The sequence below is a fragment of the Chlamydomonas reinhardtii genome, chromosome 12, assembly GCF_000002595.2.
Source record: "Chlamydomonas reinhardtii strain CC-503 cw92 mt+ chromosome 12, whole genome shotgun sequence".
NCBI lineage: Eukaryota > Viridiplantae > Chlorophyta > Chlorophyceae > Chlamydomonadales > Chlamydomonadaceae > Chlamydomonas > Chlamydomonas reinhardtii.
In genome coordinates this window covers 1,657,556-1,683,445 of record NC_057015.1, presented here as the reverse complement: position 1 = coordinate 1,683,445, position 25,890 = coordinate 1,657,556, and the positions used below count along the sequence as shown (strand labels likewise).

Here is a 25,890-nt window from a genome sequence, read left to right as displayed (position 1 = left end):
TGGAGACAGTAAGATAGGAGCCCTGCCCTGGTGTGCCGCTGCATGCCGTACGCGTGGAGCGTCTGGAGTAGCAGGAGCTCCTCCTTCCGGCCAAGGAATACCTTACAGTTTAAGGACCCTTCCAGCGACCCCACCCCTTAACACCTCAACTCCTGATGCAATACAACTCCGCAGCTTTGGACCTCATGCCGGGCAGGCGGCCGCCGTCCCCTCTACAGCTCTTGCCCGTTGGCCCACATTAAGAGGGCATTTACCACACCAGCTGTCACCACCTGGCGTATTACTGTATCCGCAGCTTTTGCTGTCTCCGCAGCCTCATAGCACAACTCCTTCTCCGTTCGATAAAAGTCCTCGCATTCGAGATGCGGTGCATACCAGTTCTGTCTGCCAAAACCACGTTGTACTTAAGACCACAAGACTGCTCTCTTACGCGTTGTTATAAACACAGAACTCAGGACTCACACCTCTCGACTCTTCCTCTCACAATCAAGCGCTCATACCCGAAGCTCACATAGCACACCGCCCGCCAGGCCTTTAAAACTGGTGCCTACTTGCTGTTGCTGCCCGAGGACGGCTCCTCCTTCTTCTTGCCCAGGTACTTGGCGACCACGGGCGTGAGCGCCACAGTGGGCGGGAAGCGCACCGGCGACAGCGCCTTGTGCGCGGCGTAGGCCAGAGCGAACGTGCCCACCTGCAGCAAGACCAGGCATAACGGAGTTCAGGAAAGTGGTGGTGGTGGTGTGTGTGTGCGTGTGCCTGTGTGTGTGTGTGTGTGTGTGTGTGTGTGTGTGTGTGTGTGTGCGTGTGTGCGCGCACGTGTGCGCCAAGCGCATGGCGTAGCCCTTCGCAAGACTTTCATTTATCCGTAGACTCACCCATCGGCCCTGCCGGAGATCCCCTGTGTCTGCTCGCCGCCGTGTCTAGCCTGCTGCTGCCCGCCAGCTGCTGTCTGCCCCCGCGCTCACGTCTCATGTACCCTGGCCCCCAACCACAGCCTGACACCCAGCCTCCAGCCCTCTAACCCGCGCTCTCCTTTCTCGCCCTTGTGCCCCTATCTCTTCCTGCGTCACTGCTGTACTCTGCGCTCCTTGCCCTCACGCGCCGCCCCGCCACCGCTGACCTCACAGCTGCACATACACCTCAGGTCCAGCGGCTAGCTCCCGCCTCCCTCCCTCCCTCCCTGCCTCGCCCGCAGCTCCCACTCACCTTCTCGCTGGTGTCTGACGCCTCCAGCCCGAACCGGGCCAGCACACCGGCCATGTCCACACCTGAGGGCAGCGGCAGGAGCAGTTGACGCCGAGGTCAGGACCAACACAACCAAGGCCCCATGACGGCCTGAGGGTTTCCCCGCGCCGACCCACGTAGCACATCAAAGCCAGGCGTACATAGGCTGGCGGCATTGGTCTCTAGCGTGCGATCAGTCCCATGGCTGGTACCTGGGGCTGAGCTCCGAACCCTTCACCCGCCTGCCGCCTGGACCGCCACCCGGCGGGAGCCGCGAGAGCGCTGCCCTGCCAGCCGGCTGGTACGGTATCACAAGTACAGTTAAACCTCCCCTCGTGCACTGCACGGCTCTGATTAAACCCTCTAAATGCTATGTCGGCCACATGACGCAGCCTGTTTCCTGCAGGTGCCTTCTTCATAAAGGCCTTCGACCGTACCCGCATGCGGGTGTCAGACCCTTCCGTCCCCGTGTTACCAGACCCGCTTTACTCTCGTCCGCCCTGCAGCCGGGAAGCTGCCGCACCTGAGTCCACTGCCAGGTAGCATGCTGCGAAGGAGACGATGGCGAAGGAGATGGAGGTGATGAGGTACGCGGAGCCGTACTGCGCCAGCAGCCGCTTCGCCTGCTCCGTGTTGCTGAGCTTGCCCTCACCGCCCTCGTCCTTGGAGGTCAGAGCCTGCACCAAACCCCCAAAGAAGGAGAATCGTTCGTCATACACACATTAATGGATAGCTAGGCAGCGCGTCGCTGCTGCAAGCTTAAACCCGTGCCGAATGCATGACCCGCTTCGCCGTGCGGCTTACAGTGAGCAAGCCAGCCTCCAGTCCAAATTTCTCAGTTGCCAGCTCGGCCTCAGACTTGTTGGCCGTCTTGGGCTCCTGCGCCAGGGAATATTGCTTGTCAGCAACAAGGACTCCTCCAGGGCTTTGCCACGTCTGCCGCGAGCGGCTGAATTCAAGCGCACCTCAGTCGCTGGCGAAGCTTTAGCAATGTGAGAGACAGGGTGGCAGGGGGCAAAGGGCCTGCAGCACAAAGGAATTAGGTTGGGGGCTGGCGAATGCACTGTCCACCCAGAAAACAAGGGCTTGCCCGCTCAAGCTGCGCCGTGCTTACCTGCAAATGCGGCCCTCACATCGGCGCACCACAGTGCTGCGGCGAGTCAGCTGAACGGTCGACTGCATTTGTGCTGGAGGTGCTTCCAAGCAGAGTGTGCAGCTAGCTTGTCTCTCAGTCACTGTATTGCGACCACGGTGTTTTAAAGTCACAGTACAAGCGCCCACATGCGCAGCAACTATTTTGTGGAAGGTTCCTCGCTTCAATCGCCCATGCAGATAGCGCGTCCCGGCTCGCCGTCCTCCTACTCCCGGCTCGCCGTCCTCCTACTCCCTGCCCGACAGAGCTTCCCACCCTGCAGTCCTTCGCAGAATTCCCGAAGCCGCATGTAACACAGCATGTTGACCACGTAAGCATGCGCCGCAGTGGCGCCCTGGCTCAGCGCAGATGAGGAGCAGCAACCAAGCTGCATCAGCACCCGCTACGTGGAGTCCTCAACCCCCTGACAATCCCTCCCTTCACGCATGCACCTCCACAGCGAGCCAAATAAGTATGGTACTGCATGTCTGGGAACTGTCAGGGTCACCGCTTGCAGCTCAAATGCCCGTCTAAACATTGGGCGCTCATTGTCCAGCCTCCACGCCTGACCTCCCTGCAACCACACACTCTCTCTGCAGGGCCCTCGGCCCATCAAGCCTGCCAGACCTCACTTCCCACTTGAACCTCTCGCCCCTCCAGACCCCGTGCCCGACTTGGCTGGCCCAAACCCAGGCAGCGCCTCAGACGTTTCCCCGCCCTTCGCCGCCTCCCCGCCCGCAGCCGCCGGAGCACCCGGCCGCCCAGCCGCTCTCCCCGCGCCCGGCCGCTGCTCCCTCCCCGAAGTCGAAGCCTCCGCTGGCTCCTCTCCCTGTTGCGCCTGCTGTTGCGCCGCTGCCACTGCCGCCTCGTGGTCCCGCCGGAACTGCGCCACCATCTCGCGCACCGCCGCCCGCGTGTCTGCCACATCCGGCACCTCCAGCTGCGGGAGGCATCACAGTGCGTCAGAGTGCGTTCGACAAGGGCCACAGGACAAGGGCCACAGGACCAGCCGACCAGGACTCACGGGCGCCATCGCACTGGGCCACACGCGCGTGGCAATCGCGCCATCAACCTTGCCATGTGACCGCACGCCCCCACCCCCGCAACACACGAACACGCCATTGGTCGCCCTCAGCTGCATCCTGCATTCCCATTGACGCCTATATCGCCCTGCACTGACTGTCCCCTCCTGCCCTCCACTCAGCCCTCGTCCACGTCCACCTACACCCGCCTCCGCCCACACCCCCTGCCACCCACCTGCTCCAGCACCTCTGTGTCCATGGCCTCCAGCGCGCCCACCACCAGCTCAGGCCGGAACCCCGCCAGGTCACCCAGCTCGCCACGACCCGTCACGTACGCCGCCACAGCTTCCAGGGCCGCCTCCGTCTCGCCACCCAGGCCACGACGGCGGCGGCTGGCGCCGCCGGCGCCTTCCGAGTCGGATGCGGAGCCGGAGGAGGTGGTGGTGTCGGCACCGCCGCGGCGGAGGCGGCGGAGGGTGGACAGCGCGCCGCCTCGGAGCAGCGCCGCCGCCTCCACAGCCAACACGAACTGGCGGGCAGCGCCGCGGTGGAGGGAGAGGGAGGGAGGGAGGGGTGGAAGGGGCGATCATGCGGCACAGCGGTCAAGGTGCGACGTAAGTATGCGGACAATAGAAAGCATGGTATTGCAACATAACATGTCTAGGAGGCGTAGGAGTGCCCTCAGTCACGCGCGCCGCGCACCTTGGCCACACCGATGGCGGCGCGCGCTAGCTGCCGTGGCCACGTCCGCTGCCGCCGCGGCACCACCTTGGCCAGCCGCTTGCCGCCGCCGCCCTGCGCCGCCGGTCCGCCCACCTGGAACACCAGGCAGCTACCCGGGGCGAAGGCGCGCAGCGCCGCCTGGGCGGGCGCGTGCGGCTCGTGCAGCGGCAGTCGGGCGCCACCGCTCTCCAGGAAGGCGCCCTGTATGAGAAGGTGGACGGCAGGACGGCGGGCCCACACTCATCGTTAGGCACTGAGCGCGTTTTTCTGTTTCAAGCGACGAGAGCCCTTAACACATATGAATGGGACTGCTCTCTCCCGCTCTCCAGCAGCATTTGGGTGCTGCCCGTGCCCGTGACTGCGCTGCATCCGCATCCGCAACACAACCACGCTGCTGCCATTACTTTCCTGCATTCCAGCGCACGATTAAGACCCCTGCAACCAACCTTACAAGCACCACAGCCGCACAGGCGCTCCCCGGCACGCACACACGCACGCCCACCTGTAGGCAGTGCCCGGCCGGCACGTCCGGCACCCGCGCCAGAGCCGCCGCACACACATCCATGAAGGTATGACTGGGCAGCACCTGCACACGGCATGTCGCGTCGCGTCGTGTGGGCAGCAGACACAGTTGCACAACACCACTGCAATGCATAATACTAGACTTAAGCACCGCAGCCCCCTTTTTACGTGGGTGGTGTTATGTGCGGACGCGTTTGGCTGCCGCTGCCACCGTCAACCCTGCAAACTAACGCCTGTGCCGACCCACCTCAATCGGCAGGTTCAGCAGCGCGGGCTGCTCCCGCCCCTCTAGCAGAAGAGTCACCAGCGCATATCCTGGCGGCGGCAGCGTCACGGCCGCCGGCGTGCTAGCCCCCGCGGGAGCGTGGGTTGCGCTGCCGGTACCGCCATTACTGTGTGCTGGGGGTGGGGTCGCAGCAGTGACGCCCCCGAGGGCGCCGGCTGCCCCTAGGCCGTCGTGGGGCTCGACTGAACTCATCAAGTGCCGATGCGAGGACTGGCGTAGGTCGCTAGTCTACTTGCACGCGTGCGAAACAGGAATCCTCGGCGGCGAGACCGTAGTCCCGCTCACGAATGTGGTAGGCCGACGATTATAGGCTGTTAATAGGAATATATTTCAAAATTAGCGTAAACGCGTGTGAACACGTCGGCTTAAATGGCGGGGCGAGTCGCTCTTGCATGAGAAATAGGAAGCTTTCCAAAAACGCAGTAGTCCTGGCAGCACACATCATAATACCCACGAAAACGTTGTAATATCTGCGACATTATCCTTGTCGGGGCAGTTCAGCTGTGCTCGAGTCTGAACCAAAGTCACTAATGGCTCACCCGCTCGGAATTCAGCCGGAGGGCAATATGTACATACACGACGGCCCTAATATCCGTGAATCAAGTGAGCATATACACCGATTGGGGAAGTCTGGGTTCCGTCGGCCGCCTAGTTGTCGGGAGGTCGCCGGAGGTACATCGGCGTGCCCGGTCGCCTGGGCGGCTACTCTGGTGCTTTCGCCTTTGCCCGTAGTCTTCCCGCATCTGCAGCTTCACCTACACAAGCTTACACTGGTAGTTCTCGCCTGCTCGAGCCCTCAAAAGTCAGCGCCTTCACCCCATACGGCGCCAGCGGTCGCTTGCATCTCCTGCCTCCGACGTTACCCGCACCAGCCCCGTTGCCGACGCCCCCTTAGCCACCCACCTACACCACCTATCCCCATTTCCTCTCTAACACACAGGCTTGGGCGCGTTGGCGGTGCTGCCGGACGCGCTGCTCCTGGATATCCTAGCTCCTGGTGGCGGCGGCGGACTGACGGCGGCGGATCTGGGTCGGCTGGCTCTGGCCAGCAAGGCCCTGTACTGTTTCGCCAACCTGGAAGAGAGCTGGAAGGGGCTGGTGCTGGAGGTGAGGGGGCAGAGGCGAATGGGGGCTCGGGGTCTTCACTTGGAATTGCCCCAGTAGCCATAGCTAAACGCAGTGTCTCGCCCTGAAATCTTGACCTGGCCTGTCACTTGCTGCGCCCACCTGCCCCTCCATCCGCCCTCCCACCCTACCTTCCCCAGGAGCTGGGCGGTTGCTTCCGCTGGGCTGGCTGCTGGCAGCGCACCTACCTGCTGTCCACCGGCCGCATCACCCAGCAGCAGGAGGAGACAGCGAGGGCGCGGGCGGAGCAGGAGGAGGCGGAGGAGCGGGCAGCGGAGGACGCAGAGGCGGAGGAGGAGAAGGAGCAGGCGGCCAAGGAGCAAGCTGAGGCGGAGGAGAAGGAGCGGGCTGCGAAGGAGGAGGCTGCAAAGGAGGAGGAGGAGCAGGAGGAGGGCAGGCGGGGCAGCAAGCGGCGGAAGACCGGTAGCTCGTCCACGGCCGCTGGGAACGGCGCCCAGGGGTCAGCCAAGGGCAAGAAGGGCGCGGGGCCGGCGGCGGTGAAGGCGGAGCAGCCGGGGCCAAACAGCAAGGCGGCAGGGGCCAAGGGCAAAGGTGAGGGAAAGGCGGCAAAAGGGAAAGGAAGGAAGGCCGACGACGACGGTGCGGCCGCCTCACAGCATGAGGACGAGGCCGCTGCCGGCCCCGGTCCCTCATCCACGGCCGCTGCTGCCGCTGCCACAGCCAACAGCAACGGCGTCGCTGCTACAGCTCGGCGGCTGCCCCTGTTGCGGCGGCTGGTGCTGCCGGGGCCGCTGCTGACCACTGAAGAAGAGGCTGACGACGCAGCGCCTGGTACTGCTACTGCCGGCAAGAAGGTCGCCGCCAGCAGTAGCGGCAGTAGCAGCCGCGCCCTATGCCTGCAGCGCTACCTGCAGGTGCGGGGCTTCTACAGTGACCTGCTGTACCAGCCCTGGTTCTGTGCCAACTTCGAAATGCCGCCGGACTGGCTGCAGCCCAACAATATCGACAGGTGGGGATGTGGGGGTGGGGTGCGGGTGGGTCTTCGGGAGCATGGTGGGATAGCAGGATAGTTTGGGGGCAGGGCAGAGGCTTTTGCGCCTGGGCCCAGTGACTATGCCCCATCATCCAAAGGTGTGGCAGTGGAAACACGGCGTTCTGTTCGTTCGGCGAGAAACTGGGTCATTGCGGAAGGAGGATAGGCGGCTTTGGAGCAGAAACGCGTATCCCAGGGTTTGTCACTGAACCTGCCATCAATCCACATCCCCTACACAGGCGCGCCGGTTTAACGCCGGAGCAGTTCCGGGTCGAGTACGAGATCCCCAACCGCCCAGTCATCCTCACGGTGAGTGAGTGCGGCTGAGGCTGCTGTCCGTCTGAGCGCCCGCCACAGCCGTGTGTACCGGACAGGGACGTGTGTTAATGCTGAGGCAGTGCGCGTTTTGAAGTGGGCGAGCCACCGTCCGCCTGCGCCTCCGGCCCACCTGACACGAGCATGTGCGTACACACCACGTCAAACACACACACGCTCACGCAATGTTTTCCTTGTGCTCTTTAACACACGCACACGCACACGCACATGTGGGCACAGGACGCCATGTCGGGCTGGGCGGCCATGTCCAAGTGGAGCAACGACTACTTGACGCGAGTGTTCGGGGATAAGGACGTCATCGTGGGTGGGTACTGGGTGGGGTTGGAAGTACCAGCCCAAACTAAAGCAGACCAAGCCAAGCTAGCGGAGCACTGGGGGTATGCAGCGGGTCAAGGGTGGCGGTGCGGAGTAGTGGTAGTGGTGCGCCAAGGAGAGGTGCGGCGTTCCAGGCGCCCACATTCAAGACTCAAGCATTGGCGGGTGGACGCATGCACTTCGCTTCCCTTACACGCACGCACGTGGCCACGTGGCCTCCCCCCTTCCAGGCAACATGCCCATGCCCTTCTCCACCTACGCCGCCTACGCCGCCGCCAACGCGGACGAGATGCCCCTGTACCTCTTCGACAAGCAGTTCACGGCCACGGTGCGTCATCGCCACTGCCGCTGCCGGCCCTTGACTCGGGCGGCCCCTCCCTCGGGCGTTGGGCCTGTGGAATGACGGGGGACTGGCGGCGGACCGCGGCCACCTGGGTCCTACGGCACCCGGGCCAGCAGCTCCTCCCTCGGGAACTCCCGGTAGCTGTATCGCCAGGCTGCGGATCACTGCTGCACACACACCTTCGCCTCCTCCCGCCCCCATCCCGATGCACACACACACACACATACACACACATAGACACGCACGCACACGCCCGCAGGCCCCCGCTCTGGCCTCCGACTACCACGTACCGGAGCAGTTTGGCGAGGACCTGTTCGGGCTGCTGGGCGAGACCGGCCGGCCCGACTACCGGTGCGTGCAGGGCAGGAGCGGATGATGGGGTGTGTGGAACTGGTAGAGGACAGATTAGCCACTGAGAGATGCAACAGCTGTGTGCGCTCGTAGAGATGTAGGATCAGGCGTGGATGGGCCTCCCGCAGCAGAGGCGTGTGTCGCACATGCACACACACTCGCACGCGCCATGCATAACCCGCCATCCCCGCTCCATTCCCTCCTGCCCCTGCCGTGCCTCCCGCCCCGCTGTCCTGACCCCCGCCGCCACCATCCCCCTCCCCATTGCCTCCTGCGTGCCCTGCTACTGTTCCTGTCTACGCCTCCACTGCTTAAACAATCATGCATGTAACCCCCCCTCCCAATCCTCCTACCAGCTGGCTGATCCTGGGCCCGGCCCGCAGCGGCTCCAGCTTCCACGTGGACCCTAACGCCACCTCCGCCTGGAACGCGCTGGTGTGGGGAGCCAAGAAGTGAGCGGGGGCAGGGGGCAGAGGGGCAGAAGGGCGGCGGCGAGGGGGAGGGGGAGAGGAGATTGTGAGCGCGCGCAGGGAGTAGAGAGCGGATGCCAGAGCGGACAGGGAGGGACCACAGGGGCACAGGAGAGGGATGGCCCGCGGGCTGTTACCCCCCGGCCGGGGCTCACCCGGCATGCATACTAACGGCGGGGTGGTGGGATTGCGCCGGGCCCGTGTGCCTGGTTTGTTTACTCCACGATCCTTTGACTCTTGGGACCTGTTTCGTTGGGCTCGGGCATGCAAGTATGCAACCTCACCTCATGGCACCCCCGACCGCGCAGGTGGGTGATGTTCCCGCCCGGCGTGGTGCCGCCGGGCGTGCACCCCTCCCCCGACGGCGCTGACGTGGCCACGCCCGTGTCATTGGCCGAGTGGTTTGTCAACTTCTACCCCGAGTGCGCGGAGATGAAGGTGCGATGGGGGAGGCATGCGCCCACCAACTTGTTGAGAAACAACTACGCCGCCAAGCGCCACGCGCCGGCCCACATGCTTCCTTTATTGTTGGCTTCATGGGTCACACCTTTACTGCATATATTGTGCATACTCATTACTGTGGTCCTTCGTTATCTGATTCAAACAATGTCACACCGCGCAGGTGAAGCCGGTGGAGTTTGTGGCTCGGCCCGGCGAGCTGCTGTTCGTGCCGCACGGCTGGTGGCACTGCGCTCTCAACCTGACGGACAGCTGCGCCATCACCCAGAACTTCGTGTCGGCGGTGAGCGGCTGACGCTAGGGCTGCATGGGGCGGCGGGCGAGGGCCGGGGCTGGCGTGTGTTGTCAGACGTCTGGAAGCATGGGGCTGTTGTGTGCGGGGTTGTGCCGGGCTGAGGCGCGCGTGTATGTGTGTGCGCGAGGCAGGGCGGGAGAGGCGGGGTGCGCGGACATGGCAGCTGCGTGTGGGGGCGCTCAGGGGGAAACTTCAAGTTCGGGACAGTGCGTGCTTAACCCAAATCCTGCGCACTACTTAGACCCGCACACTGCCACGCACACACACAGACACACACACACACACACACACACACACACACAAACACACACACACACACACACACACACATTCGTCTGCACGCTCGCGCCGCAGGTGGGTCTGCAGGCCACGCTGTCGTTCCTGAGGTCGCGGCGGCCGGAGATGGTGTCAGGCTGCGCGCACGAGAACAGGTGCGTGGGTGCGTGCGGCCGTGGGCGGCGCGAGGTTGAACCAACCTGTCGACGTGGACGCCGACACTCGGCATCGCGCCGCTGCAAACTGCATTCCGCCGCCTGCATCCCGCCCCTTGAGTTTGGGCTCGGCTCCACACCACCCACACGACAACACACCGCACCGCACCATGTCACGGCCCCCGCCCGCCCGCGCCCCCTCGCTTCCCTTCGTGCAGATGCGACCTGTACGACCGCTTTGTTGCGGCGCTGCGGACGCAGCGACCCGACGTGCTGGCGACGGTGGAGGCGCGGCAGGAGGAGGCACGGGCCAAGGCGCGAGAGGCCAACAAGTGGGTGGATGGGTTGGCGGTGACCAGCTGCGCATGTAGTGTGCGTGCTGACAGGTGCTCACGAGGACGTGTGCGTGCAAGGGCTGCGGTTTACTGATGGCAGGCTGCATGGATGGTCATACATGCCTCACGAAGCGAAGAGCAAAAACACACGGTAAGAAAGGCGTAACGCTGCCAATTCCTGTGAACACGCATCTGCACAGGCTCGCCGCGCTGTTCAGGCACGGCCCGGAGTCAGTTGCCGCTGCGGCGCCCGCCTGTGCCGGGGCGGCCGTGGCGGCAAGTGGCAGCAGCCAGGCCACGGCGTCTGGTGATGCAGCGGCGCCGACTGCTAACGGCGGCGGCGGAGGCGGCTTCTCGTTTGGGTTCGGCCTGAGCAGCGGCGGTGGCAGCAGCGGAGCGGCGGCGGCTGCTGGTGGCGAGTCGGCCGCAGCGCCGGCGGGAGGCGGAGGCTTCCGGTTTGGCTTCGGGCTCTGATTCCGGCCACCAGCTCATTCCTAAACATCAGACAGTGGAGCGGGCAGTGCAGGGCACTGCGTCGTCCGGGCTGACTCGGAGAACCGGATGGCGCGGGGCGTTCAATCTTGCGTTTAGCTTGCAATCGAGGCCGCGGGGCGTTAAATTTTGTAATGGCTGTCGCGTCGCATTAGGGAGAGGGAACCATACCCACGTCACCTTGAACGTGCATTGTGTGAAGTTGGGTGTGCCTGCACGGCTCCGGCAGTCTCGCCAGCATCGGCCCAGTCCCTGTGAAGAAGCCAGCATGTTTGATGTGATGCTAATCTTTCGGTTGACAGATGGGTGTGTGATGGGACAGTGGTAAGGCAAGTTGGCAGAGTCCCGTAGGGTGCAGCTGATTCCCATACCCAACACAATTGGCAAACAATTGGCAGCGGCAGGGCAAGAGTGCGCGGCTGGTAGAACGCCGGACTTACTGTACCGACGAGTTGCTGGCTGGCTGGAAGTTTGCTGACGCGCATTCCTCACGCTCGCTTGACAGATGGGCTGTGTTGGCTGTGCATGACCGCCGCCGGGGCCGCGCGACCGGCGTACGCAGCTGGCTGAACACAAGGACACAAAGAGCTCAGAACTGTGCTGACGGCCAGCGGGGTTGACACGGTGATGTTCGCTTGTGCGTGTTGCGTTTTTTCAAGCATGTCAATAACGGGGACCATCTCCAGGGCAGCGGTGGTCGGTCGGGTCAGGCAAGGTCAGGCAAGGTCAGGCGAGGACATCCTGCCATGGCAATGTCCATTGTCGGTCAGTGGCATGCTGTTAGCAATCTCCCACGTTGCCTGCTTGGCACGTCGGCTTTGCTGTAGCCTGTTGGGCCCCTTATTCTGAGGTAGGACTGTACGAGTGTGTGTGCGATGAGGTAGGAAGGACATGGCACGCAGCCAGAAACGAGCAGGGAGTACTAGGCAGTACCGCGGTGGCGGCGCCCTTGAGTTTCAATTTACAAAAGATCAAGCCTACCAGAGATTGGGTAGGCCGACGGGAAGTCGGGTACTCAGGTGGCAGGCCACTAGGGTCACTGTGTCAGCAGTCCCGCTGCGTCAGCAGTCCCGCTTGTAACCAATGCAATCTAGGGTCCAGGACGCAGGGCAGATCAGGGTGATTGCACTCCGCGTCACTGGCTTATAAACTGCGTCCGAGTTATTCTAAAAAGATGTCATGACATCGCTACGCGTCCAACATATCAGGGCCTTGGTGCACGACAATCGGATGATCAATGTTGCCTCAGCTTCCTGAAACACACCCACCTCCCTTGCCACACATGGCTCCGCCACTCCCAACAGTGGTTGGCCTCGCCCACCAATAAATGAATTCAGCAATGCGCACGCAGGGCTGGTCAAAACAAAGTGCACATGCGCTGTTCATCTCGCGGCCAGCGGCGCGAGTGGATTACAACAAGGAGGTGGCTGCCTTAGGCAGGAAAAGGGCTGATCCCGGGTCGTTATCAACCCAGCCACCTTGACGCGGGCGCCTACTAAGCGCCTACTAAGCGCCTAAACATGATTCACAACGATATAGACCACTTGTTTGTGCGAGCATCCTTCCTGCCACCCCACATCCTTCCACCCCACAAAGTGCATCTGCTTTGACCAGCGTATTCTCACAGCAAACGCTCTTAATAATTAATGGCGCGCCGCTGGGTGGGGCGTCAGGGCGCAAATAGTCAGTTACACTTGGTCGCAGCCTTGAAAGCGGGCTGGGGCGCACGCCAGACCCCAAAAACACGCCAGGAGGCACACTTTGGAACAGCATGTGTAGATGAGTGGCTAACAACAGCCATTGTAACAGCGTTGCTCCTGGCCCCGCTGCGAGCAGGCCTGGTTTCTCTAGCCGCCGCCGTTGCCCTTGGGCGCCTGCTGGTCGCACGCCTGGCTGTGCCCCGCCCGCCAGTGCGCTCGCTGGCAGCCCTTGCAGCAGTACACAGCCGCGCCGCCGCAGCCGCCACACGCCTTGAGCGGCCGCTCCGCCTCGCAGTCGCCCTCCAGCTCGACGCAAGCAGGATTGGAGCACCGCCGCGGCAGCTGCAGTGCCCTGCCGGCCTCGCTCAGCGGCAGCAGCACCAGCTGCCCGCGCGGCAGCGCACTCGCCCACAGCGCCCGCCTGCCCGCAACCGCCGCGCGCATGTCTGCCAGCAGGCCGCTCCAGGCGGCGGCCTGGCTGCGCTTCTGCGCCTCCTTGCCGCCGCGCATGCCCATGGCCCAGTCCACCAGGCGCCTGAAGTGGGGGCTGTGCTGCGCGCCAGATGTGTGCGGCCCGCCCGCTGAGGACGTGAGGTCCGCCCGCACAGCAACCAGGTACGCCACCCACGGCTCCTCGGCGCCCTCCGCCCCCTCCCACGACCGCCACTCCTCCGGCGCGAGTGCGGCGTAGGCCACGCACGCCTCAGCGACTAGCTGCGCCGTTGCAACGCGGGCAGAGGCATCGGCTCCCCTCAGGCGCATCGTGTTGTGGGCGCGCAGGCTCGACTGCAGGTGCGCCGCCGCGCACAGGTCATGCAGGACGAAGCGGCGCAGCTCGGGGTCCCACCCGTGCTCAGCGTTGCTGCTGCTGCTGCCCGCGGCGCCACCCGCAGCGCCAGAGGACCCCGCGCCGCCTCCACTGCAACCCACAACGCAGTGCTCCACCAGCGTCGTCAACCAGCCCAGGCAGCACAGGCCCTGGAGCGGCGAGTCCGGCCGTGCCCCAACCGGTGTGCTGCGGCGGGCGTGCTCGAACAGCGCCGGCAGCCACTCCCGCACCATCAGGGCCTTGAGCGCCAACATGCGCTCTGACGCCAACGCCCTACGAGTCTGAACCAACACGCCCGGCTCCGAAGCCACCTCCGTCGTGTTCCCCAGCCCGCCGCATACGGAGGGCTGCGGCAGATTCGCAGGTGCGGTGCCGCTGGCCGCCGTGTCACAGTTGGCCAACGCCGCTAGGCGACAGTGTTCGAGCGTCATCACGACCAGCCGATAAATCGCGAACATGCCGCCAACCGGCGCGTAGGCGTCGGAGTTCGCTCGGCGCAGGAGCTTGCCCATCGTCAACACCAGCGATGCCGCCTCCCGCGCTGGGGCGGTCATCAGCAGCCACACGAACAGCTCCACGCGTGTGTTCAGGCCCGCCGCAAGCCGGTTTGCTACGTGCCGGTCTGCACCCCGGGGTTCCCGCGCGCAGCGGCGGAACGCGCCCTCCAGCAGGTCAGGCAGCAGCCCTCCCGCGCACAGCTCCGCACGCAGGCCCACACGCACGGGCGCCTTCCCCTGCTGCAGCTGCGCCAAAGGCTCTGAGCGCGCAGGTGCGGCTGTCGCGCTGCTCGGTGACCGGTCCGCCGCATGCGCATTCCCTGCTGGTCCCCCCTCGGTGGCGGCCGTCGGCCATGCGGCCTCGCTCGCCAGCGCAGTGTGCACGTCGCGTATGCCCTGCACCAGCAGCATCTGCACTTCATCCCTCAAGTCTGTGTCCGCGCCGCCCAACCCGTGACGCAGCAGCAGCGCCGCCTGCCGCCACCACCTGCGATCAGCCACTGCGGCGAGAGACTCGACCAAGGTCGCGTCCGGTATGCGGTTGGCGGAGATGGTGCAACGGCTGGCATCCATCAGGCGCAACTGCGTCACCCGCAGCGCCGCTACGCCGACGGCCACAAACCCCGGCGCTGGCAGCAGGCCGCGCGGCGGGGCAGGTGACGGCCGCCGCGGCCCCACACTGCTGCCAGCGCTGCACAAGGACGCCCACGCCGCGGCAAGCGCCGCCGCTGCCGCCCCCGCATCGCGTCCTTGGCCGGCGCCGTGCAGAGCTGCATGGTATGCCCCAGACGCAGCCGCCAGGTCCCCACATCGCAGGCCAATGTCCAGGACCGCGCGCAGCGGCAGCGCGGCGTTCTGCTGCTGCAGCCCGTCCGCAGCGGCGGCTTCCCTGCCTTGCGAACCTGGCGCACACCAGGCAGCCTCCATGATGCCTGCTGCAAGCGGCAGCTGCAGAGCCTGCAATAGCACGCCGATGCCCCGGTCACCACCTAGCAGCAATGGCGCGGCCGTGCCTGCTGCTGGAGCCGTTGCGGCGAAGCCACCAGCTAGGCCGCCGCCACCGCCGCCACCGCCGCCACTACTGCTGTTGTCGCTTGCGCTCCGCCCGCCGCAGCTCTGCGCCAGCGCGGCCAGCAGCTCCGCCGGCGCGCCGTAGCTGCGGCCGCCGTCAGCGGCGCACAACGTCGCCAGGCCCAGGGATAGGGTGCAGAACTGCACGCAGGGGCCCGTGATGAGGCGCCTGACGTGGCGGTGCAGGCGCCTGGTGACGGCAGCGGCCGTGTCGCCAGGCAGCAGAACCTTCATCGAGGTGCTCCGGGCGAAAGCGGCTGGCAGCGAGCTCAAACTGCGAGGGCAGCGCAAGTGTAGCACCGTGTAAGCTTACTGGGTAAAGGTGTGGCGATCGCGTACACTCGTGCAGTACCGTGTATACAAGCTTGACATTGAGCAAGCTGAGAGCTTCTTTGCTGTTGGCACACCCTGTCCCTCCAAGCTTCTTGCCTACCTGATGACTGAGAGCAGCCAGTCCCCCACTGTGACTTCAAACGAACCCCATGCCCCGCTGTTGCCTGACGACAACGACAATGACACCGGCGCCAGCGCAATCAGCAGCCGCGCCTGCTGCTCCATCACACCGCTGTCGGCCAACGCGGCCAGCAGCTCCGGCGCGTAGTGCCTGTGCGTGCGGTGCGCATTGTGAAGCGTGAGACTGCCCGCCAGGTTCACGGGATCGGCGACGCTGTGCTTCTACGGAAAGCAACAAAAACGGCAAGGCGGGGTAGCCCAAACCAACGTGTAGCATGTTTACGCTATTAAGTAGTCCTGAGCAAGGCCCAGTGATTTACCGGTAAAAATCAGACAGGCCCAGCTGGGCGGGCAGCGGGTTGCCGCCGTCACTGCCGCTGTCCTGTGCGGGCCCGGCTGCTGCCGGCAGCCTGCCGCCCTCCGCCATGCCCTGGAGGTTCGTCAGCACGGCGAGGCAGAGCTTCAGGATGCTGGCGCTCATCGCCATGCACATGAACGCGCCGTTCTGGTCCGCGCGGGCGCCGCCGCTGCTGCTGCTTCCACTGTTGCTGCTACTGCCGCCCGCGGGGGCGCCGCTGCTGTTACTGTCATCCGTGGGGGCGCCGCTGCTGCTGCTACTGCCAGCCCCGTGGCTCTGCAATGCCGCCGTGGCGTCCATCGCCTGCCGCGCCAGGGCCTGGAAGGTGCCCATGCGCACAACCGCCAGCAGGGTGCGCAGGACCGCGTCGCACGCAGCCGCAGACACCAGCGGGTTGGCTTGCAGAAAGCGCCAGCACGAAAACAGGAGCCGCAAGCAGCCAGAAACGCACTTGAAGAACTGTTTGTTACGCCTCAGCACAGCCATCCGCGTGGCGGTCGCAAGGAGCTTGAGAGTGCTCGCAAGGAACGTGTCCTTGCGGCTGCCCAGCGCATTCAGCAACTCAATTGCCTTCATGTCCCCGTCATTATTTTCGGCTGCTGCCAACGTGCCATCAAGGACTGTATAGTACTCCACAAGCTGCTCAGCGTCATGATCAGGAATCGCGACCGGCGAGGCGAGGACTCGAGCTATCAAACCTGGAACGCCCTGAAGCGCTCTTTTAAGCTCGGACGACAGCGGTTGTGCCTGTGCTTGCTGAGGGCCGTGTCGCGGAGGCATTTCCGTTTTTCAGGTTTTTGTATTACTGCATAATGCGGTATACTAAACTTGCGAAGGACTGGATATGTGGACGTGAGATGCCACTGACTGCAGGTGAGGGCCCCAAGGTATGGCGCGCTCCCTGCCGGTCACCGCATCCGGTCACCGCATCCGGTTGGCGCATCCGGTAGGCAAGTGTTGGCACGCGGAGCTCCAGCCGCCACATCGCCAGCCCCCTGCGAGCCACGGCGCTTCACTGCTTCAGTAGGTGCGGGCGGGTAGCCAAAGGTAGCCCGAGTAGGCGATTCAGGTGGTATGCCTGTGGGGTCCAGAGCCTCTGTGGTCAATGGCTCAATGCCCTCTCACCTTCGTGACATCTGTTTTGTGCAATGTAATCTTCCTCCAGCAGGCTGGCTACGCAGGCTGCTGGCTACGCACGCCCGCACGCCCCGTGCATCATGCAGCGACGACGGACACGGGACACCCACGGCCTCCCACCGGGGGCCGGCCAACTGCCCGCCTGCCAGCAAGCCAGCGATGTCTCGGTACCGTACAGTAACTCCGGCATTATGCCAGCCGCGCACTCTTGACGCTGCAAATTGAATGTTGGGGTCTGGGAATACGCTGCACACTACGAGACTACGCCAACCTGCCCCTGACCCTGTCCCATCGCACCCAAGGTGGGCCTGGCAGTCTCCGGCGCGGGGCGACGTCTTCTCGTCGACGCCTGGGCTGGGTGCACTTTGTTCCTTGGGACTCAACTACATCAGCCACTTGCTTCCCTTGCCATGCCCCCTCGCACCCACGGACACCCCATGGACACCCATGGACACGCACGGACACCAATAGTGATGGTGTGTGTGGGACCGTCGTATCACCGTTGTTGCGCAAGGGAACCGCGCCCTTGCCCGGCACACCCTTGCCCGGCTTCCGACCCTCCGCACAGCTGCGTAGGCGTGTCGAAGCTAGGCAACATGCCGGCCACAGGAACAGGTCGGCGAGGCGAGAGGATTGGTCGGTGGGTCGCACGCACACCATCACCTTTGGTGCCTTTGAAGTGGTGCCGTTACACCGCTGGGGTACTGCCGACGGCTCAACAGGTATCCAGCCAGTGCCAGCCCCCACCGGCGAATCGTCAGCGTACGGCCTGACACAGTTACGATCACCGTTGACACAGCTCACGCTTACAATGCCGCGTCCGAGAAAAGCAAACAAGCGAGCCATGTATGTGGCCCCCATCAGTCCACCGGTCGCCTCCAGAATGCACAGTCGGCGGCCGAGCCCTTTGGAACCCGCTTGTCGAGCCCCGCACCAGCACCCCGCCATGGCTGCGTCCCACTGGTGGCTCTGCGCCGCCAGCCGGCTGCGCACGTCGGCCCATAGCCACAGCCTCGCCCTGGTGCCGACAACGAGCCCACTGGTGGCTTTGCCTCAGCAGGTCAGCCAAGCTTAACAGCCGCACGTTACCCACACGCCGACTCCTCTGCCAGCCCGCGACACGCCCTCTTTCCCGCCCACCCAGCCTCCTTCGCACGGGGGTCGCGCCCACCCTTCCCTCCCCTCCCTCGGCAGCTCCTCCTCCGCATACTCCTGCCGCCCCTACCTCCGCATCGCTGACCACACCCCCACGGCCTGCCGCCTCCACACTCCCGCCCCTCCTCAGTTGATGGGCGTGTCCTCTGTGGGTCGCTCCCACTGCACCTTCTGCGTCTTCTTGTGCCAGAAGTAGCTGCGCCCGCTCGCGTCCGTGGCCACAGCCCAGCCCGCCGGCAGCGGCGCCTCCTCGCCACCTGCGTGTTTGCAAGGCAAGCGTCAACCCAAGTCACACCTAAGCGACAACCGCCACCGCGGCTGCAATGCTGCATGCCAATCACCAGTACGGTAATAAAAACAAGCGGAGTGGGACCAAGGAGTAATGCCGCCCCATGGCCCACGGCTACCGCATTGCTCGCACGCGCACACCTGCCGGCGCCATAGCCTTGGGTATGGTCTCCGCGGGGTCCTTGTTCCGCAGCTCCTCCGCCTTGGCCATCATCTCGTCCCAGCTTAGCCCTTGCTCCTCCGCGCGTTTCTACACGCAAGGGTTGCAGCAGGGGGTTCAGGCGAACCCAAGAGAGGCAGCGGTAAGCGGCGTTCTGAGGCTCAGCAGCCGCATCTGGCTGCGTGGCCCTGCCCGCCGAGACCCGGCTCGGCAGTGGCGGCTCAGCGGCTGTATTCCCCCCCCCCCGCTAGCCAGGCTGCGTCGCAGTTTTGGCTGTGCGGCTGTACTGCTGTCCGGCGCTGTGGCGCTCTCCTGTCCGTGGGCCCGGCGGCACCCGCCCAACACACGCCGCCGCTGTGCTAGCTGCCAGGTCCTCTGTCAAAACGGCGCCAGTGGCCTTGGTCTGGCCTCAGAGGCTGTCACCATGCCCCCGGGTGCTCCATGCTCATACCCATGCCATTACGACACCACCCCTCGCCTTGCACGCGCCGCCATCCTTCCCTGCACACACCCTCCCTCCCCCTCCCCGGTCTCGCCCCCATGCACGCACCTTGGCGTACTCCCTGGCGCGCGCCTCCAGGTCCCGCATGCCCTCCTCCTTGTACTTTAGCCGCGCCGCTATGTCGGAGTAGAAGATGGGCTGGCGCATGATGAAGGCGTCATCGCCGTAGATCTGGCGCCAGTTGATGGTGCCGTTGGGGCAGTTGGCGGCTTGGTGGCCCAGCTGCGGTTGGTTGGTTGGTTGGTTGGTCGGTTGGTTGGTTGGTTGGTTGGAGGGTGAGGGGAGGGAGTGGGTAGGTGGGTGAGGTGGGGTGGGGTGAGGGGCGGTGGAGCCCGATGTGGCGAAGGAATGGGCGGGCTTACGGCGGCTTGGTTAAGGGCACCCAGTTCAAATCGTGGGGCGCGGCTGCCGAAGTCTTTCACAGTGGAGGACGGTGGCAAATGCCTATGGGTGGCTGTATGACCCGCCTCCCGTCCCCCCTAGCTGAGTAGCGGTGGGCAGCAGGGCGCGGCCGGGACAGGGTCACAGGGGCCCCCTGGGCCTTGTCGTGCGCTACCCTCGGGCCCAGCGGCAGCGGCAGACGCAGCGCTGCTGTGTGTTTTCCCCCTCATGGCTGCAACACCGCCTCCGACGAGGCATACATCTGCTGTGGCTCCTATGGCACATATGCGAAGGAGCTCGCGCCCCCCGGCCGCGGGCCCTGGCCCGCGCTCACAGCAGTCCTTCGCAGCCCCCACCCCCCTGACCCCTGCCGCAGCGAGCACACCTGCCCGCAAAGGTTGCAACCATTTGGATGCCAGTTCGGGTCACGGCGGAGCAAATGGTGCTTCTCCATCCTCTCCTGGACTGCTAGGCAAGCTGGTCTTCAGACAGGCTGGCAAGTGCCGTCAGATGCGCGGGGCAGGCAGAGCCCGACCCGGGCCTATACAATAGCGTTCTATTAATGTACAGCTTAATAAAGTTTTGCTGGTAGGATGGCCTATGCGCCGAGTGCAGTGCGAGAACAGCAAAGTTGGTCGCCGCGAAGCTTTGGTGTTTGTTGTTGATGCATGCAGCAATTTTGTACTTAAGAGTATTTGTACCTGCAAATGTTTTCCGCAAGCAAGCGAGAAGACCGGCGCATGGACAAGTGAGCCGGATCGGTGCGTTTTGCTGCCGCTGCAGACATGGTCCTAAGGCAAATTGGAAAAATATTGGCATACTTAGACGGCGACGCTAGAAAGCCGCTACTTAGGGCCGTCGAGAAGGGGGCCAAGAACTAAGTCGGAGCCTTTGCAAAGACACTTAGCAACAATGGCTCAGCTGCTGCTCCAAAACAAGTTCACTGCCGGCGCTGCTGCGCGTCCGGCACGGCGTAGCGTGGCTGCACGCTCCTCAGCCCCGGAGCTGTGGACGCCCACTTCGGAGGTCAAGTGAGTACAGCGTGCGCATTAGATGACTGGGTGCTGTCTAGGATCCAGCGACAACCAGCTGTGATCACAGCCAGCGACATCGCCAGGGCGCAAGATGCACCACGTCCATGAGGGCGGCGCTTTCGCTGCGCCTGTGCGGTCGCTGTCTGCCGCATTTGCAATTTCAGAGCAGCTTAGATCTATGGGCGCGGTGCTCGCTCGCGCCTCGGGTCTGTGAACGCGAGGGCTTCTCCGACACTACGCAAGAGCCGTGTCCGCGTGTTGTTCGCAGGCTGGCCGTGTCCTCGCGCAACCCCCACCCGCCGGTGGTGTGCCAGGGCCCCCCTCCCCCCAACCCCCTGGTGATTGAGCGCTTCCAAGGCGTGGTGTCCCAGCTGTTTCAGCAGGTGGGTGTGGGCGTAGGCAGGCCACCGTGTCGGCGACAAGAATGGCTTGTTTGCTCGTGGTCCTCGGGTCGGGGCGACGTGCTCGCGGTGTTGTGCCAAGTGTCCCGTGTCAAACGCCACTCTCCGCTCCTACACCCCCTCGGAATTCATCACCACTCTGCACACAAGCCAGCACGACCCCTCCTAAAACCCCTTCTTCCCCAACCCGCCTGTCCACTCACACCTCTCCACGCCTTTCCCTCTCCCCCGCGCTCCCCCCCACACAGCGCATCGTGCGCCTGGGCGGCGCCGTGGACGACGACATGGCCAACCTGCTGGTGGCCCAGCTGCTGTACCTGGACAGCGTCGACAACAAGCGCGACATCACCATGTACGTCAACAGCCCCGGAGGCAGCGTCACGGCAGGTGGGCGTGCAGGAGGCGAGGGATGGGAGGGGGCTGGGAGGTGGGGGTGGGGGCTGGGAGGGGGAGGGAAAGGGGTGGGGGGGGGAGGGAGGGAGAGGGGAGGGGAGGGGGGGAGAGGGGGTGGAGGAGGAGGCGGAGTGAGGAGGAGGAAGGAGAGGGTTAGGGGAGGGAGTGAATGAAGAAGAGGGCGCAGGACGGGGACTAGGGATTGGTGCAGCCGAGCAGGCAGTTAGTAGATCGGGTATCTGAAGCAAGGGAAGCGGGATGGAACGGCGAGGAGCGGCGACCGGGGGGGGATGGAGCCTGGGGCGTGCGCTGATGTGGCGCTTGGCACCGGTTGTGGTGAGGCGCTTCCCCGGCGACGGCGGCGGTGCTGCACTCCTCAGCTCGGCGAGCAGCGATCACCCAGCAACAAATCAGGAGCTCCATGCACTGCAACTGCGGGCGTTGCAGCCGCAGCAGCGGCAGTGCTCGGTCCAGCGGCATACGCAGCACCGGACGCAGCGGTCGAGTGCATGCGCCGTCATGGCGAGCGGGCGCACGCGGGCTTGCATGGCCGCTGGCGGTGCCACTACCCAGCACTTGCGCTATTGGAGAGCGGCCGCGCTGGCGCGGGAGTGTGGATTACATCAGGAGGCGCGGACGGCAGGCCCCCACATGGCTCGTGACAGTTGCAGCTAACCCCAGCTAGAAGCACCAGCGCCGCGGCACAGCATGCCGGCAGGCCCTGCGGCACCGCGGTCTGCTCCGCACCTGGGGGCGGCTTGCTGCTGCCCCATGGCCCTAGGGCCCCACACTGCAGAGCGCCGGCACATGGAGGCGCCCGCCCAACAGCTGCGGCCGTGTGTGGCCCGGCGGCCCGGCTGCGGTCGCAGTGCACCGCCCGGGCTGGCTGGCTGTGGCTGGCTGGCAGAGGGCTGCATGCGGCCCGCCGCGGCATCTGGAGCAGCGCAGCCGCCACCCGCGGCGCACACAGGGGTGCCGCTTGCACGCCATGGCAGCTTGACGGACACGACAGCCGGCCCACAGCCTTGCGGCCGGCCATACATACGGTGCCATCGACACTAACGAGCTGCACCTCGCAGCCCCAACTTCGTTTCACCTGCACCCACATCCTAACCTCACCCCACCTCCCTCCTCCCCATCCCCTACACCCTTTCTTGTCCAGGCATGGCCGTGTTCGACACCATGCGCCACATCCGCCCCGACGTGTCCACCTGCTGCATCGGCCTGGCCGCCTCCATGGGCGCCTTCATCCTGGCCAGCGGCCAGGCGGGCAAGCGCTACAGCCTGCCCAACAGCCGCATCATGATCCACCAGCCCCTGGGTGGCGCCCAGGGCCAGGCCACTGACATTGAGATCCAGGCCAACGAGATCCTGCACCACAAGCTCACGCTCAACGGCTACCTGGTGAGGGGGCGGGTGTTTTGTTTTGGGAGGGGGGGGGGTATTGGGAGATGGGGAGAGGGAGGCGAGGGGGGGGGAGGGAGGCGGGGAACGTGGTTAGAGCAAGGGCCGGAGCTTCGGGATGTGGGGCTGACTGGAGTTGTGACGTCTGCAATATCCGATGCCTTTGGCCCGCCCCACCTCGCCTTCGCTCAAAGTGCCACACAGACTTCACTCTACTAATCCTCCGCTCCCCTTACCTTCCCACTCCCCACCCTCAGGCCCAGTTTACGGGCCAGTCCATGGAGACCATCACCAAGGACACCGACCGCGACTTCTTCATGAGCCCGCAGGAGGCCATCGAGTACGGCCTGGTGGACGCCATCATCTCCAAGCCGCAGATGCTGCAGAGCCGCGAGGTCGCGCTCTCGTCGTAAGCGCGTGGCAGGTGTTGGCTGAGATACAAAGCAGGTTTTGGTGGTGGAATGGACGGGGCGGTGAGATGGCCTAGGCGTTGTACAGGCGCCATGTGGATTGAGGTAGAGTGAAGGAGGCGAGGGAGGAGTCCCCGTAGGACGAGGGTCGTGCGGTGCAGACGGCGGTCCAGCGTGCTGTGTGCTTTTAGTTCCGTGTGTCACGAGGAGCGGGCCGGCGCCTACGCCGCTGCACCAAAAGGGGGTGTACGATTGAAGCTGCGTGCCAGGTTGTTTGGGGGCACAGACACACCGATCACCTCGATGGTTGCGTGCTCGGTCGCGCCCAGATCGGCAGCGTTCGCGTGTGGCCTGGTTTCTGAAAGGAGGCGTGACATACAATGTCGCTGTGTCTGGTGTAACTGTAAAATACAAGTAAACAAGACAGCAATGTCCATTTTCCAGCTGGGACCAAATGGACCCGCACGTCACTTCCGCGAGAGCACTAGCACAATATCGCTGACGTAATCGATTGGGGAGTGTTATCAGGACACAAAACTGTTGCAAATAAGAGCTGGGGGCAGCTGACCCGGAACCCTTGCTGGAGCGGAGTCGATCGTGAGCAGAGGCTCCTCGGTGTTTGCCAGCGGCCCACGTCGCCATCAGACCTATTCGAGCATCTGCAGCGTTTCACGTGAAGCGCCGGGACCTCCTTGCAGGCAACGGTGTTGCGTAAGGCCCCAGGGCAGACGTCGCAGGACCACCCTGTTACCCGCCCCCGTCACCCCAGCCCCGACCGCCTTTCCGCAGCGCCCCCCTGCTGAGCTTTGACCAGCCCTTTGACCAGCTTGACCATCAGCTTTGAGCGCCAGCCCAGCAGCCATGGACCTGCTGTTTGCGGGCCGGCCGGTGGCCTCCAAGCCGCCCAACTGCGTGGGGCGCTATGTGGTCACGAAACACAGCTGGCGTGGCAAGTACCGGCGAATCATGTGCATCACACCAGATGCGGTGGTTACGCAGAACCCGGAGAGCGGCATGGCCATCACGAACACGTACGCGTTCACGGGGGACTGCGACATTGAAAGCATCTCCGTGGGGCCGGGCCACGAGGCGGAGGGGGAGTTCACCATCAGCGCGCGGCAGGACAAGAAGGTGCGCGTGCGTGAGTGCGTGCATTTGCGTGAGGTGCACACCTGCACCTGCCCCTGCCGCTGCCCCTGCTCACTGCCTTGTTCCTACTGCTGGCCGCCCCCCTTGTTGTGACTTAATCACTCCATTCTCCATGGACAGCTACCCCCCCTTCACTCCTCACTTCTCATCCCTCACGTCCCCCACAGAGCAAGTGCAAGCCGCTCAAGTTCAGCTGCAGCCACCGGTCGCGGCTGCTGACGGACCTGTTCCAGTGCATCGCGGCGGCGCACACGCGCGGCCGCTGCAGCGTGGCGCCGCGGCTCATGGGGTGCGGGGCGGCGGGGAGGGAGGGCCGTAGGGGGGAGGGAGGGGTGGCGGGAGGGAGGAAGGGACGTAGGGGAGGGAGGAAGGGGTGGAGGAGGGTGGCGGGAGGGAGGTGTGGATGGGTGGGGAGGGAGTTGTGGAGGGGCGGAGGGGTGGCGGGAGGGAGGAAGGGCAGAGGGTGGGTGGTTGGCAGGCGGGAGGCTATGTGTGGGGCAGGTGGCAAAGCGGGCACGGGGACTGCCAGGAGGCAAGGGGCCCAAGGTTTGCGGCGTGTACATGTACGGGAAGCGCTGAAGGGCTGAAACCTCCCACTACCGCTCCTTCGCCTGCCGTGACCCACATGCATCCTTCCTGCCTCCCCGCCTGCCTGTGCCCGCGCAGCTCTCCCGACCACTTCCCCGGACACGAGTGGGCCGGCGGCGCCTGGCGGCCCACCACACTGCGGGTGGCGGCGTACGGGCTGGAGCTGCTGGACGGAGAGGGTGAGGGGCGGGGGGCGGGGGCGGGGGGCGGGGGCTGGGGGCGGGGGGCGAGGGCGGGGGGGAGGGCAGGGCAGGGCCGTGGGGGTGGAGAACACAGGATCTTTGGTCGACTAGGTTGTTTGCCTCCAGCTCTCGCGACCTGCTGGACAACTCCAGCAGCTGGCAGTGCAACCCCGCGCAATCCGGGGTGGGTCATCGTGACTCTTAATCACACCGCCCCCCTGACTCCTGGCTGCACCTTCACTTCTTACATAATCATGGATGCACCCCCCCCCTCAACCCCACGCCAGGCACGCCCACCTGGCGCCTGGACTTCTGCACCATGAGCTCCGTGGCCTTTGCGCCGCTGGCCCCCGAGCCCCTGCCCCACCACCCCTCCTCAGCGGTACGCCCAGCAACAGCACTCTCCCACACTCCACTTGCGCTGCGCTGCCCGCTGTGCTGCACCTCCTGTCCCCACTCCTCTCTCTCTCTCTCTCTCTCTCTCTCTCTCTCTCTCTCTCTCTCTCTCTCTCTCTCTCTCTCTCTCTCTCTCTCTCTCTCTCTCCCCCTCTCCTCCTCCCACTTCTCCGCCTTCCACGTCTCCTCCCACCCGCTCCTCCCTCCCGCTCACCCTCCCTACCACCCGCCGCCCCCGCAGCACCCGCACGCGGACGCCGCGGCTCTGGCCTCCGCGCCCACCACCTCCGCCTCCTACGGCCTGGCGCCCAGCCCCGAGGGCGCCTTCGCGGTGTTCAGCCGCTGCAGCCGCGCGCCGCGCCTGCTGGCCAGCCGGCAGCGGGAGGTGGTGCTGGGGCACATGGCGGCGGTGGCGGGCAGGAGGCTGGGGCTCAGCGTCGTGGGTGAGTGGGGGTTGCAAAGGTGGTTGTGGAAATGTGTGGGGGGGGAGGGGGGGGATGGGGGGGCGTGGGGCAGCCGTCCATGGAAAGACAGAGTGGTGGAAAGT

The 25,890-nt window shown here is 64.7% G+C and overlaps 7 protein-coding genes across 7 annotated transcripts in view; 3 read left to right on the top strand and 4 right to left on the bottom strand.

The window, feature by feature from the left end:
• Positions 1-90: 90 nt before the first annotated feature.
• CHLRE_12g485850v5 (uncharacterized protein) lies at positions 91-2,486 on the bottom strand. Its single transcript, XM_001691028.2, has 6 exons — positions 2,339-2,486; positions 2,190-2,247; positions 2,029-2,103; positions 1,748-1,901; positions 1,207-1,268; positions 91-691 (listed from the first exon to the last, which is right to left on the bottom strand). Exons 1-6 carry the CDS (start codon positions 2,404-2,406, stop codon positions 548-550), a joined length of 561 nt encoding a protein of 186 aa, XP_001691080.1. The 5' UTR covers positions 2,407-2,486; the 3' UTR covers positions 91-547.
• A 57-nt stretch (positions 2,487-2,543) lies between these two features.
• On the bottom strand, positions 2,544-5,205 carry CHLRE_12g485900v5 (uncharacterized protein). Its single transcript, XM_043067833.1, has 5 exons — positions 4,871-5,205; positions 4,604-4,687; positions 4,081-4,302; positions 3,614-3,907; positions 2,544-3,296 (listed from the first exon to the last, which is right to left on the bottom strand). The coding sequence occupies exons 1-5, from the start codon at positions 5,099-5,101 to the stop codon at positions 2,985-2,987; spliced, it is 1,143 nt and encodes a 380-aa protein (XP_042918102.1). The 5' UTR covers positions 5,102-5,205; the 3' UTR covers positions 2,544-2,984.
• Positions 5,206-5,305: 100 nt separating this feature from the next.
• On the top strand, positions 5,306-11,791 carry CHLRE_12g485950v5 (uncharacterized protein). Its single transcript, XM_043067834.1, has 13 exons — positions 5,306-5,512; positions 5,850-6,016; positions 6,175-7,004; positions 7,268-7,337; positions 7,584-7,668; positions 7,910-8,007; positions 8,282-8,373; positions 8,730-8,825; positions 9,152-9,281; positions 9,466-9,585; positions 9,952-10,028; positions 10,247-10,360; positions 10,564-11,791. The coding sequence occupies exons 1-13, from the start codon at positions 5,440-5,442 to the stop codon at positions 10,835-10,837; spliced, it is 2,226 nt and encodes a 741-aa protein (XP_042918101.1). The 5' UTR covers positions 5,306-5,439; the 3' UTR covers positions 10,838-11,791.
• Positions 11,792-11,804: 13 nt separating this feature from the next.
• Positions 11,805-16,565, bottom strand: CHLRE_12g486000v5 (uncharacterized protein). Its single transcript, XM_043067835.1, has 3 exons — positions 15,726-16,565; positions 15,386-15,556; positions 11,805-15,226 (listed from the first exon to the last, which is right to left on the bottom strand). Exons 1-3 carry the CDS (start codon positions 16,337-16,339, stop codon positions 12,703-12,705), a joined length of 3,309 nt encoding a protein of 1,102 aa, XP_042918100.1. The 5' UTR covers positions 16,340-16,565; the 3' UTR covers positions 11,805-12,702.
• Positions 16,566-17,383: 818 nt separating this feature from the next.
• Positions 17,384-20,065, bottom strand: CHLRE_12g486050v5 (uncharacterized protein). Its single transcript, XM_001691030.2, has 4 exons — positions 19,772-20,065; positions 19,054-19,227; positions 18,485-18,593; positions 17,384-18,312 (listed from the first exon to the last, which is right to left on the bottom strand). Exons 1-4 carry the CDS (start codon positions 19,838-19,840, stop codon positions 18,182-18,184), a joined length of 483 nt encoding a protein of 160 aa, XP_001691082.2. The 5' UTR covers positions 19,841-20,065; the 3' UTR covers positions 17,384-18,181.
• A 135-nt stretch (positions 20,066-20,200) lies between these two features.
• CHLRE_12g486100v5 (uncharacterized protein) lies at positions 20,201-23,448 on the top strand. Its single transcript, XM_001690839.2, has 5 exons — positions 20,201-20,417; positions 20,689-20,803; positions 21,070-21,208; positions 22,377-22,618; positions 22,876-23,448. The coding sequence occupies exons 1-5, from the start codon at positions 20,299-20,301 to the stop codon at positions 23,029-23,031; spliced, it is 771 nt and encodes a 256-aa protein (XP_001690891.1). The 5' UTR covers positions 20,201-20,298; the 3' UTR covers positions 23,032-23,448.
• Positions 23,449-23,535: 87 nt separating this feature from the next.
• Positions 23,536-25,890, top strand: part of CHLRE_12g486209v5 (uncharacterized protein) — a 24,260-nt gene continuing 21,905 nt past the window's right edge. Inside the window, exons 1-5 of the mRNA XM_043067838.1 lie at positions 23,536-24,159; positions 24,345-24,466; positions 24,844-24,944; positions 25,235-25,329; positions 25,585-25,786. Coding sequence (XP_042918099.1) covers positions 23,890-24,159; positions 24,345-24,466; positions 24,844-24,944; positions 25,235-25,329; positions 25,585-25,786 — 790 coding nt within the window. The 5' untranslated portion in view covers positions 23,536-23,889. The remainder of the gene's footprint in view (positions 24,160-24,344; positions 24,467-24,843; positions 24,945-25,234; positions 25,330-25,584; positions 25,787-25,890) is intronic.

What these genes read in the sequence shown, in the direction of transcription:
- CHLRE_12g486050v5 (XM_001691030.2), bottom strand. Translation starts at nt 19,840, where the DNA reads ATGGAGAAGCACCATTTGCTCCGCCGTGACCCGAACTGGCATCCAAAT. An exon ending in GTTGCAACCTTTGCGGGCAG is followed by an intron (nt 19,228 to 19,771) that starts GTGTGCTCGCTG and finishes AACCAACCGCAG; the next exon opens with CTGGGCCACCAAGCCGCCAA. An exon ending in GCGCCAGGGAGTACGCCAAG is followed by an intron (nt 18,594 to 19,053) that starts GTGCGTGCATGG and finishes CCTTGCGTGTAG; the next exon opens with AAACGCGCGGAGGAGCAAGG.
- CHLRE_12g485850v5 (XM_001691028.2), bottom strand. Translation starts at nt 2,406, where the DNA reads ATGCAGTCGACCGTTCAGCTGACTCGCCGCAGCACTGTGGTGCGCCGA. An exon ending in TGTGAGGGCCGCATTTGCAG is followed by an intron (nt 2,248 to 2,338) that starts GTAAGCACGGCG and finishes TTTGTGCTGCAG; the next exon opens with GCCCTTTGCCCCCTGCCACC. An exon ending in CGTCAGACACCAGCGAGAAG is followed by an intron (nt 692 to 1,206) that starts GTGAGTGGGAGC and finishes GTCTTGCTGCAG; the next exon opens with GTGGGCACGTTCGCTCTGGC.
- CHLRE_12g486000v5 (XM_043067835.1), bottom strand. Translation starts at nt 16,339, where the DNA reads ATGAAGGCAATTGAGTTGCTGAATGCGCTGGGCAGCCGCAAGGACACG. An exon ending in GGCCTGTCTGATTTTTACCG is followed by an intron (nt 15,557 to 15,725) that starts GTAAATCACTGG and finishes CCGCACGCACAG; the next exon opens with GCACTACGCGCCGGAGCTGC. An exon ending in TGGCTGCTCTCAGTCATCAG is followed by an intron (nt 15,227 to 15,385) that starts GTAGGCAAGAAG and finishes CTGCCCTCGCAG; the next exon opens with TTTGAGCTCGCTGCCAGCCG.
- CHLRE_12g485900v5 (XM_043067833.1), bottom strand. Translation starts at nt 5,101, where the DNA reads ATGAGTTCAGTCGAGCCCCACGACGGCCTAGGGGCAGCCGGCGCCCTC. An exon ending in TGCTGAACCTGCCGATTGAG is followed by an intron (nt 4,688 to 4,870) that starts GTGGGTCGGCAC and finishes TGCCGTGTGCAG; the next exon opens with GTGCTGCCCAGTCATACCTT. An exon ending in CCGCCATCGGTGTGGCCAAG is followed by an intron (nt 3,908 to 4,080) that starts GTGCGCGGCGCG and finishes GCTGCCCGCCAG; the next exon opens with TTCGTGTTGGCTGTGGAGGC.
- CHLRE_12g486100v5 (XM_001690839.2), top strand. Translation starts at nt 20,299, where the DNA reads ATGGCTCAGCTGCTGCTCCAAAACAAGTTCACTGCCGGCGCTGCTGCG. An exon ending in ACGCCCACTTCGGAGGTCAA is followed by an intron (nt 20,418 to 20,688) that starts GTGAGTACAGCG and finishes TGTTGTTCGCAG; the next exon opens with GCTGGCCGTGTCCTCGCGCA. An exon ending in TCACGCTCAACGGCTACCTG is followed by an intron (nt 22,619 to 22,875) that starts GTGAGGGGGCGG and finishes CCCCACCCTCAG; the next exon opens with GCCCAGTTTACGGGCCAGTC.
- CHLRE_12g485950v5 (XM_043067834.1), top strand. Translation starts at nt 5,440, where the DNA reads ATGGCTCACCCGCTCGGAATTCAGCCGGAGGGCAATATGTACATACAC. An exon ending in ACCGCCCAGTCATCCTCACG is followed by an intron (nt 7,338 to 7,583) that starts GTGAGTGAGTGC and finishes ATGTGGGCACAG; the next exon opens with GACGCCATGTCGGGCTGGGC. An exon ending in ACCGGCCGGCCCGACTACCG is followed by an intron (nt 8,374 to 8,729) that starts GTGCGTGCAGGG and finishes TCCTCCTACCAG; the next exon opens with CTGGCTGATCCTGGGCCCGG.